The 12069-nt window shown below is 38.7% G+C and overlaps 1 protein-coding gene across 1 annotated transcript in view; it reads right to left on the bottom strand.

Annotated features, from left to right (window-relative positions):
• The window catches only part of NPAS2 (neuronal PAS domain protein 2), a 611171-nt gene that overhangs the window by 254925 nt on the left and 344177 nt on the right, over positions 1-12069 (bottom strand). The window contains exon 9 of the mRNA XM_069204404.1: positions 3022-3104. Coding sequence (XP_069060505.1) covers positions 3022-3104 — 83 coding nt within the window. The remainder of the gene's footprint in view (positions 1-3021; positions 3105-12069) is intronic.

Here is a 12069-nt window from a genome sequence, read left to right as displayed (position 1 = left end):
TAAATTGTAGTGTACCTATCTGCCAAGATTTATTTTAAAAGTATGTCTCAGACTTCAGAAGTGTATTCAAGATGTAACACAGTCAGATCAATGGGGGTTTTCAGTAATGAATTTATCTATGAATTAACCAATAATATGATTTCTGATATTGATCAAGCCAAGTATAAGGAACTATTTTTTTCAGTATTCATGAGTGATGCAGGTAAGCATTCAAATGGGTAATTTGGAAGAGGCATGCATGGAATTAAGGCAACATATCAACAGCTTTCAGTCCCAAATATAGCTGATGGTAATCTCCCTCTAGAAATACAGATTTTAAAAATCACAAGATAAGGAAGTCCCAAGTTCACTATGTTATCTGATACAACTACAGACATTGGCTCGGACACTGTGAGAAAATGGTCATAAACAATCTTCTGCTGTCCAAAACTGGCCTCAGAAGATTGAACCTTATACTAATGATTTGATTTTGCAGATAAAATATGTAAACAGGTATTTGACAATGATTTGTATTTTGTATATACATTATTTGAATATAAGTACCATAAAACAATAAGACAATTAAAAAGGTCTAAGAAAGAATTATACATTTTCAGATATTATCAAATTAGAAGTAAAACACATTTCAGTTTCCTGCTGATGTGGAATAGAATGATTAAAAAATGAAGAGCTAAGTTGAGCAAAAGGATAATGTGTAAGGGTTGCCATGGGTTTGAAAGTTGGGTAACAGATGGGTGTTTCTCACATAGCTGGGTACCAGATCGTTGGGGCAAGGAAAACCAGCCTCTTTTTTGCAGGACGCATGTTAAACATTCACTGTTATGTGGGAAAGTTGGGTGAGTATCCCAGCTATGCTGCCACACTTGCTCTTTCTGCTATTGATTGCCACATTTGGGATGGTGTTGAGTACAGGAGGCTTATAGAGTTATCTAGTGGGACAGTATACACTTTTAGATTTACTCCTCAGACCCAATGAGAAGAAAGAGGGCTTGTTCAAGAACTGTAAACCAGGAAAGCTGCTGTCTACAATACTTTATATTTGAGTTGGAAAAGGGCGGTGGCTCATATTTCCGGTGGGTGGGGCTTCCCCAGTTGACTAGAACTGAAAGGCCGGTTCCTCTCACAAGCATCAAAAGGAGGAAGGGTTTCTGCCAGTAGCACCAATAGGAAAGAAAGAGGGAGTGGCAAGTAATCCCACCTCAACCTTTTCTCTCCTATAAGCGCTATCCTCTTGGCAGTTGGCAAGAAGATGTGCAGCTGACAGGAGGTGAGCAGAAGGGTCATTAATCTTTTTCTCAGTCAAGACATGGGACAGGGGTAAGGGAATGGAGGGCTGGATGTTGGGGAGAAGATGTGCAGCTGACTGAATGTGAACTCATTAGTTTTTCTCTTAGGGTACATGGGTGACCTGTGAGAATACTGTGCTTTCTGATTTTCTCCTTTAACTTGACTCACCCTTGGTATGGACTCTGCTTGTTTGGACTAGTGTACTATTCCTGATTACCACAGAAATCACAGAAATGCCATAATGAACTGGAGAGATCATACTACATCTCTACATCTCTCGTATATTATGACAAAGAAGTATAAATTGTTGTTTGGGCTTCTGTAAGGCATCTGGAAGTCACCAGAACCCGATAAAAGGCCCTACTATCCATGTGGTATGCCGGTGTATGTGGTATGCAGGTATTCTGTGTTTTGGTGTCCAATTCAGACATGGGAGAACAAACTATAGGAGGCAGGTATCAAGCCATTTTGATTTGAATAATGTTGGCTGATGCAATACTGCTTCATCATGCAGATATTAAGAAATATACATTTTATATTTTGCATTGATTACATATATACAGATGAACATAACAAGAGTAAGGGCAAAGGGTGTAGGGATGTCACAAGTGTATAGTGTAAACAGCAGAATACCATATGTTTGCATTCTTTCTTAAATTGGTCATAATGTGGTGCAATGTTGTTCAAATGATACATTCATGAACGATTATTTCTTGCATTGAACCAAACTTTGATTATATTTCAGATGATATTGGTGAATGGAAACATTACTAGGGACAAGATAAAGCATTTTTTAACATTTTAATGGAAATAACCACTTTGGTGTTTTCATTGAGGTGGATTGAGAAGAAGGCACCAGGATGAATGAAAAGAGTGGCAGAAGTAAACAGGGTGTGCACAAGGTAGAGAGAGTCAGAAGAAACAATAGAAAAAGGAGTGCCACTACTTTTCTTGCAAGGGAATGTGATACCTAAGCTAAATATTTTGCATTTGGCTGTGCATCCCAAAACTTGCAAACAAAAGATACAATTGTGGAATAGATGCCCGCAACATCTTATGTCAGTTCACTACTCAACAATGATGGCAATGAAAGAACCATACATCAGAGGCCTGAGCGCACAGTTTCAGATGTTTAGATCAAACAGTGCATCTGTGATTTCTGGAAAAAAATACAGCTACTCTTTCTTAAAATGTTTTTAAATTAGTGTGCTATTACTAACTGTGTTCCTTTGCATTGTAGGGAATGCCCTTGTGTGCTATTACTAACTGTGTTCCTTTGCATTGTAGGGAATGTCTTTGATTTGATCTGGTCCCCAACATACACAAGAAGTCCTCCATGCTACTTACCATATCCCAGTAGGAAACTTCCTCCATTGCTACTGGGTGACACATCAACCTCTGTGGGTTGGAACTGTGAAAACTCTGACCTAATTTCAAAGAGGAGTTATGTGAATGTCTGTAACAATTAACCCTCTACTTCTCAATTCTTATTATTATAACATTTCATAAAATGTTATTCTGACAAGATAAGTTATGTCTAACCTGGTTAAGCCAAATACACTGAGACTAAGACACAAACATTATTCTTTTCAGATTACAGGTAGGATTTATGTGCCAATCAAAAACTAATGCACACTTATTTAAAACCTATATTTGACAAAATATTCAAATGGTTATGACATAGACAATGCATAACTCAAATAAAAGCTGAAGGTCACTTATATCCCCACCAACCTGTGATCCAGAAATAAAAACTTCCATTCCAGGCTGTGTCTTGAAGTAAATTCCTCAAGTGGTTCATCCACTAAGCACATTTCCTGCAGATAAGTTAGAGGTTTATATGCATTGAGAGGAGGCCAAAAGAAAAGAAACTGTTAGCAACAGCACAGTCTCCATTGAATTTCGTCAGGAATAAAGGTCCACAGATTCAGTTGCACATTAGCCATTTTTACATTTAAGTGCAAAAATCAGAATTTCAATTTTCAAAATGTGAACTGCACATCATATCTGGAGATGCTGCACCATGCTGAGGTTGTTGTCAGACTTTTGAGTTAAAAAATATTGACATGCCAAAATATTGTGGCCTTGGAATCAGCAACCAGAATATCATGAGAGTAAGTATAGACTGCTCAGTATAGATTTACTATTCTTAACTCTACATTTCCATAACTTGAACATATTCATAAAGGTACATATATGTGGACTAAACCCATACGTGACATTATACTTATCATCACAACATGTTGGTTGTCGATATTTTGGCCACACAATATTTTGGTTTCCACTAACAAGACATCAGATTCAACTCCGTTACCAACACTCTTTCGTCCTTTGTTACAGGCAACATGTCTAAAATGTGTCTCTTCAGATCACTTATGTAAAAGTCTTCTGACTGTACATTGTTTCTGTTAATCTGTTACATACAAAGTAAAACTCAACTTTTCACTGCTTTTAGTAATGGAACCTGGCAAGGGGAATATTTCACAAACTGCACTTAGTAGTATGTTTAGTATTACTACAATAATACTACTTATGTACTAGAAAATATAATTCACATACCTATGTGCAGAAACCTCAGCCTTTACCTCAGTATCTCCTGTCTTTTATAAGCAGAGTTCTCCTCCCCGATAGCAACCATCTCTGCAGGTGTATGTATAGGTTTTACTAGTAAATGAGGAACCTAGGGAAGTGGCTGCAAAAGTGGGAATATGTACTAAAATTACTAAGGGCCTGATTACAACTTTGGAGGAGGGTGTTAATCCGTCCCAAATGTGACGGATATACCACCGGCCATATTACGAGTCTATTATATCCTATGGAACTCGTAATACGGCTGGTGGTATATCCGTCACATTTGGGACAGATTAGCACCCTTCTCCTAAGTTGTAATCAGGCCCTAAATGTGCTAAATTGGATGGAATTAGGGAGGGTTAAGGAAGTGCCTGTGGAGGGATCAAGAGGGAGTTTAGGGAGGGACATGCAAATATAAACACCCATGACATGCGTAAGCACCTTACTATTTACAAACAGTTACTACAACCAAAAAGGACCCAAACAGTCTTAACTCTACACTATTCCAGTCTTGGAGTAAGTCTAGCACCCTACTTGGACACTCAATGGTACTGAAACCCACTCCTATAGAAAACAATGTGGGCAGAGAGAATAACCCATAGGAAATAATGTTATTATTTTTTTTTTAATTAAGATAGAAAACACTATACAGCTTTTTTTTAAAAAATACATATATATATGTTTAAAATGTTAAAAGTTATATTCAGTTTAAAATTATTTCATTCAAAATATAAAATCTTGTTTTATTTTTTTAATAAACAGATTTTATTAATTTTTAGATGAAATAGAATACCAAGATGAAAAGGTGAATTCCTTCCCATTCACTCACACACTGCTCTGCCCACCCCCAAGTCTCTAACAAACAACAGAGAATATATATTTTTTAATGATTAAATACAACTTTTAAATCTTTTATTTAAACAACTAAAATTCTTAAATTCAATTAAAAATATATTTTTATACTGTACTAAATATTCAATAAAAATAAAAATTATAGTGGTGTGATATTTTGAAAGTGATTTAAAATAATTATTACAAATGAACCTAATATATTGTAGGTATTTTTTCTAAAACATCTAGGGTCTGATTTAGATCTTGGTGGTCTTACTGCCGTCGCGCTGTCACTGCCGTCCCGTGTACTCTGCTGAGTAAACGTTGTACTGCCTACCATATTTAGATGTCAGCGATTGAGAAACAAATTCCAGCGGTTTCCCATTGCTGGCTGATTGGACTATGCCGCCATCAGCCTGGCGGTATACCACTGACCGGATTTAGATGTTTCCGATGTACCAGCAGTGTGACAGCAGCGGGTTGGCGATAAAGGGGGAGTGTCCCTTTGGATATATGTGTTGATATAAGTGGGTTGCATGCAATCTATACAACTACCTATGTCAACACATATTCCAACCCCAAGAAAAACTAAAAAACATACTTACATGTATGTTGATGGTTGGGTCATGTTCGACGGTGCAGGCTCACAGTACAAGTCCAATGTATAGGCCACCTTCATGTCCAGTGATGACGGGGTTGTTGTCCTTCAGGGTGAAGAGTCAGCAGCAATGGCAGGAGTCCTCCAATCGTGTTACGGTCAAAAAGATAAGAGAAAAAGGGGAGAAAGTTGGGTTTTCACCCCCTTTCTCTCCCAATCCACCAGCCTTGACTTGGAGGTGTTCCCATCACCATCGGCCTGGCAGGAAGGCAGTTTTAAATCAGCATGGTGGTAACAGTGGCTGTAGTCCCACCGCCAGCCACTGTTTCCTATTGTGCTATAGACGCGCGTTGAGATTCCTGGCGGTGTCAGCGGGACTGGTGCAGTTTGTTGGCTGTGGTCCAGTCAACATCTAAATCTGGTTAGCGGACCGCCAGGCAAAGAAGAAACAGCGAGAGAGTTACCATCAGTATCTAAATCAAGCCCTTAGTCTAATGTAATGAGTTAATGGGCTGTAACATTTTTGTAGTTCTAGGATAATAGTTATTTAAATTTTAAGTGCATTGACATTTTTATTTTAGATTAAAATGTTTGTAAGTTTTTCCTAATAATTATTCAACTTTATTATTGTTCCCTATTTTTTACCATTGGGTGATCACCTCCCTGGTGGCTGTATCTACATGTAAAATGTAACTTGTAATAACTTTACACTCATAAATCCAGTTATTGCAGGCTCTGCCCCCTGCTTTGAGGGGTGGAGGCATGTAAGTCTGCACCTAGCAGTACATTTACACTCCAAAATGGTGAATAGCAAAAAGGTTGAAAGTTTCTACTGGGTGGAAATATTGGAGTAAATCTACACGAGTAAATTTACCTTTGTAAATAGGCCCCATTATCTTTATATTTGACCCAGTCACAGTATGGTCTACACTGTACATGTGGCTCCCTGGTCAAGAGCTGCACTGGACTGCTGTTCACTCGACTCAGCACTAACATTGAGAAGGAATTTTAATAAAGAGGCAAGCTTTTATTTAAAGATGAATTAACGTTAAAGAAGGGAAGTAACTGGGTTATTCTCCACCTTTATAACACCTTTATTTTCAAAGACATCTTGAAGAAAAAGTGTAAAAATATGACAAGGTCCCTTCAAAATTCAAAAAGTGTATTTCATTACCATGCAGAACTGTTTCCCCTTAATACATCACAATATATCAGTGCATTGAGAAATAATTTTTTTAGCAATAGTTTTCAAAACATTAATTTATAAAAATTAATTCATCCTCCTCCCTGTCAATAATGTCTACAGTGAATTAAGATGCAAGTCAGTTGTTAAGTGCACTGTTTGGGCTTTGTTCCTATTATACATGAAAACATTATAGTTTATTAAATCGAATACAGGAGAAGGTTTTGCACAATCCACATCAAAAAGTCAAGTAGTTTGATGTCCTTTTATATATGTTAATGAAGAAAAAAAAGAAGAGATAGTGAAATTATACAATTGCCTAGAATCACACAATTAGGTAAAGTAGGGAAGCCGGGATGAATATCGTGTTTTCTGGTTTCACATTGTACAATTCAGCCACTGGATGTGCTTTGCTTCCCCTACACCCACCTTTGCAGTACGTTCCCCCGCCCCAGACTGCCACCCTGATGACATCAATGTGTCCTTTGTCACATCACAGACAAAACCTTGTGGCCCCTGAGAAAATGTTTTTGATTTACCCATGGTCTACAGAGTGCAATTCTGCAACAATAACGAAATGGAAATGAAAGATCGCTAGAACACAGTCTTCTTTGTAAGAAGCAGGATCTTTAATATAAGATATAGTTATACAAGAAACACCTCAGCCTACAGCTAATCCTTCCTTCGTTCTCCTTCTGCCTCTCCTCTCCTCCAACTGTCGCTGTCTCCAAGGAGACTCCAGCATTCTGTGTCAATACATTCTAGGCCTAGAATACCACACATCTTCCCCTTATTAACCAAAACTAAACATATATATATTTTTGTTAACACAATACAATAAGAAATAAATAACTAATACAACTATACCATTCACACACATTGTTACACCATTACTCACATTGTTACATAGATTTATACAAAGTCCACTAACGATTTAGGACGTCTAATGATCCTAGAGCTCTTTCTCATTTTGACATTGTCATCTCTTTGTTCACTCTTTTTCCCATAACTTTTCACAGATACATCTTCCCCCACCCCAGTGATTTTTACCACTCTCCCAACATTCCATATCCTATGATCTTCAGTTTTTACAGCATTCTTCATGACTTTTATCACTTTGAGGGGAGAAGAGAATTTAGAATGACTATTAGACAGACCAAAACGAGGATTTCTTACTTTGACAATATCACCTACAGAAATCTCAATTTTCTTTACTGCCTTCCTTCTGTCAAAATTGGCCTTTCTCTCAAAAGCTTTTCTAACCTCTCTGTCCATTTTACTTTCTTTTTTAAGCCCAAAGTCTGGTTCTAAAGCTACTTTGTCATTCACCCAAGATGGACACATCTGTGTGTTAGGTTTTCTGCGCCTGAACAACTCAAACGGTGTGAGACCTGTGCTTGTATGAGGAGTCAATCTGTAATTCCTGATTTTATGCAAAATCTCCTCCTTCCAACACTTGTTATTAACAAGAGCCATTTGAATAGTTTCTTTTAGTACCCTATTTAATCTCTCCACCATACCATTAGTCTCAGGATGATAAAGAGAGGCCCTCTTATGCGTAATTCCCTTGTCACTAAGAAATCTCTCCATGTCTCGAGAGACAAGCTGTACACCATTGTCCGTGAGGATGGAAGATGGGAACCCTTCCCTATCGAAGATTTGATTAAGGAAGTCTATGACAACTTGCGTTTCTACCGAAGATGTGATCCCAATTTCAGGCCATCTCGAATACATGTCTATTAAAACTAAGACATACTTGTCAGTGCTGGAATACCTAATAGGTCCTAAGATGTCCAATGAAACATCCTGCCACGGTTCCCTAGGCAGTTCCCTCACCTCCATAGGTTGGACTCTGCACATCAAGGTCTTATCAGCTCTAGAACACTCCAAACACTCCCTAACTCTCCGCTCAATTTGTACATCCATTCCCGGCCACCAATATGAGAGTCTCAATCTTTCCTTAGTTTTAGAGATACCAGGATGACTCTCATGCGCTATAGAAATGAGTTCTTCCCTTAGTTGCACTGGAGGAACAAGTTTGGTCCCCCTCAATAATAGATCCCCTTGAGAGGACAATTGGGTGCCATCCCATCCATATTTGACTTTTTTTAGAACATCTTGTACCACTTTATCATTACTAAGACCAGTCATCCACTCATCCTCTTTGATTATACCTTCCCTAATCATGCATACATCAAAATCATCAAGACTCTCAGTAAGTTGATCTTCAAGATCAGAAACTTCATTCACAAGTCTGGAAAAACAATCCGCAACAAGATTCTGAGCCCCAGGTACATAATGCACATCAAAACAAAATTCCTGTAAGGTTACTACCCATTTTCTAATCCTTCCTGAAATCGAATCCAACCCTTTTTTTTCAAAAACTTCTTTCAGTGGTTTGTGGTCAGTTCTCACACAGAACTTACTACCCCAAACAAATTTTCTTAGTTTGTTTATCGCCCAAAATACAGCTAGCGCCTCCCTCTCGATGACAGAATAATTTAATTCTGCTCCCTTTAAACACCTCGAGATGAAAAGTATAGTCTTTTCCACCCCGTTGTGAACTTGAAGTAGAACAGCACCAAGACCTTTGGCACTAGCATCAGCCATAATGATAGATTGTTGACTTGGATCAAAGCTTTGCAAGCACGGAGCACATTTCAGGTCATGTTTTATCTTCTCAAATTCATCTTCACAAGCTTTGTCCCATCGAAATGTAACTCCCTTTCTAACCAACCCTCTAATGGCTTTGGTTTTTTCCGCAAAGTTGACTACAAATTTACTATAAAATTCTGCCATCCCTAAAAACTTCATCACTTCTTCCTTTGAAGTTGGGCTCGCAAGATTATCAATCGCACTCACTAGATTTATTTTTGGCTCGATACCATGAGAGGAGATCCTATGCCCCAAATAATCAATTTCACTAAGATTGAACTTGCATTTTTCTGCTTTCAACGTTAGGCCACTTTCCCTTAGTCTCTGGAGAACTTGCCGTACCCTTGTATTATGTTCGGATGCATCTTTGCCATGCACTAGAATATCATCTTGGTATATCTTGACGCCATGAATCCCCTCAAGGACCCTCTCTATGGCACGTTGAAATACAGCAGCCGCTGAGACCAAACCAAAAGGCATACGGACAAACCTGTAAGTACCAAAGGGAGTTATGAAAGCTGTCAAGTCCTGAGAATTTTTGTGAAGCTTAACCTGGTGGTATGCAGAGGTCAAGTCAATAGATGAAAAACATTTAGCATCACTGAGAAGCGCTAACATTTCATTAATGTTGGGCAATGGATAGTGATCCACTATCACACATCTATTAAGCTCTCTCAAGTCCACACATAATCTCGGATCACCATTAGATTTTACCGCCATCACCACTGGAGCCAACCACTCAGTGGCTTCAACTTTCTCAATTATTTCATCCCGTTCCAGCCTCTCTAATTCTGTTCTCATTTTCTCCTTCACCATCAAAGGAACCCCTCTAACTTTACTGACTACAGGTGTAACACCTTTCCTTAACCTGATCTCATGAACATAGCCCTTCAAACATCCAAGTTCAGCCTGAAAAAGATTAGAAAATTCCTGCTCATAGGAGGGTCTACCATTATCTACCGTATTAACACAGTCTAAACTCTTCAGCCTAACAGACGGGGACTCGTTAGGATCAAGGTAAACCCTTAAATCTTTCTGATGAGACCAACTGATGAGAGAATCACCTCTAATAGAGACATATACCTTGCCAGCTGTGAGTCTATCCACATATTGAATGGAACCTATAAAATACCCCAACAGCTTGATAGGTTCACCGCCATATCCTTTAGGAGAAATATCTGGTTTGAATAATTTTACAGAGGATTTCAAATGTTTATCAAATATTCCCATAGGAATTAATGTGATCTTTGCTCCTGAATCAAACATCATAGGGACACATACACCTTCAATACGTACAACCTCCACTGGGCCACTTATTCCATTTTTTATTTGTAACACAAATTCTTTTGGGGAATCTTCATCCTCCAATGTTATTTCTTGGACCCCTTTCTTTTGTGAACTAGAATTTTTGCAGCATGAAGTGACATGTCCCTTCTTACCACAATTTTTACAAAAAACCTTCCAACCTACGCAACCTTTGAAATTAGCATAGTGGCCAAACTCACCACATCTGTAACATCTTCCCTGTACCCCCTTCTTAACTTTAGAGCTATTGAAATTATCCTTCACTGATTTCTGAGGATTTGTCTTATCTTGTACATACCCTCCTTGACTGACAACATGAACTTCATCCCCCTTTCCCTGTGAACTTGTCTTCCTGATCACATCAAGACAAGCTGAGCTATGTTCATGTGTTTTAGCAATAGATATCACCTCATAAAGTGACGGATTGTCTTTAATCCAAAAAGATTCTTTCGCTTTATCAACGTTAACGCTAGACACACAGCACAGCCCCTCCAAAAAAATAACAGACTGCTCCAGAGAACAGCGTGGCCACAAAAAAAAAACTTGAGATCGCACAATTACCAGGATAGGTAGTTGAGGTGTTCCGACTTCATAAGGGGTTTCAGCATCCCATCCTCGTCGCCAGTGAAAGATCGCTAGAACACAGTCTTCTTTGTAAGAAGCAGGATCTTTAATATAAGATATAGTTATACAAGAAACACCTCAGCCTACAGCTAATTCTTCCTTCGTTCTCCTTCTGCCTCTCCTCTCCTCCAACTGTCGCTGTCTCCAAGGAGACTCCAGCATTCTGTGTCAATACATTCTAGGCCTAGAATACCACAGGAAATTATATGAAAGTAAAAGAACAGGAAGAAGCAACATATTTTATGCACTTTCAAAACGCAAATTGTTTCAATCATTGTATCTTAATGACTGGTGACACTAAGGCATATTTCTGCTAAATGTTGCAGTGGGCTAATGCTTACCCAACAACTCTACCCAAGCTTAGCTTTTTAGGATTTTTAACCAATTTATCCCTCCTTTGTTGTTGTGTGAGTTTAGCCCAGTACCCCATACAGGTCCTGATGACTACCACAAAGTGTCTTACAAAGTCAAGATATTTACAGTAAGGCACCAAACTTAACTCCATTTAATTTACTAAAGCTGTAAGCCACAGTGGCGTAGTTGTTAGTTAGATTTATCTTTCTTCAAAAAGAACTCACCACATGTACTCCATGTACCCCAAATTTAATTTAGAGGAGCAACTCTAGATGAGTGCTCCACATTTTAAAAACCTTAAGACGTGCCAAGGAACTTTCAAGTTACCCATGAGTGGTGTACTTGTGGTGAGTTATTTTTGAAGGAAGGTGAATTGATTTCTAAGTGATACTAAGGTGGTCATTACAACCCTGGTGGATGGTGTTAAAGCGGCGGTAAGACCGCCAACAGGCTGGAGGTAAAAATTTTGCAATTACGACCGTGACGGAAACCGCCAACAAAGACAGCCACTTTAACACTCCGACTGCCACGGTGGTACAAGCAAACAGCGCGGCGGTCACCGCCAACAGACAGGCGGGAGACAATGTACCTCCCACACTATTATGACAGGCCAATCCACCACCTTTTCCGGGGCGGATTCACCGTGGATAAAAACACAGCG

Source organism: Pleurodeles waltl, chromosome 8 (assembly GCF_031143425.1).
Source record: "Pleurodeles waltl isolate 20211129_DDA chromosome 8, aPleWal1.hap1.20221129, whole genome shotgun sequence".
Classification (NCBI taxonomy): Eukaryota; Metazoa; Chordata; class Amphibia; order Caudata; family Salamandridae; genus Pleurodeles; species Pleurodeles waltl.
This window is presented reverse-complemented; position numbering and strand designations above follow the sequence as displayed.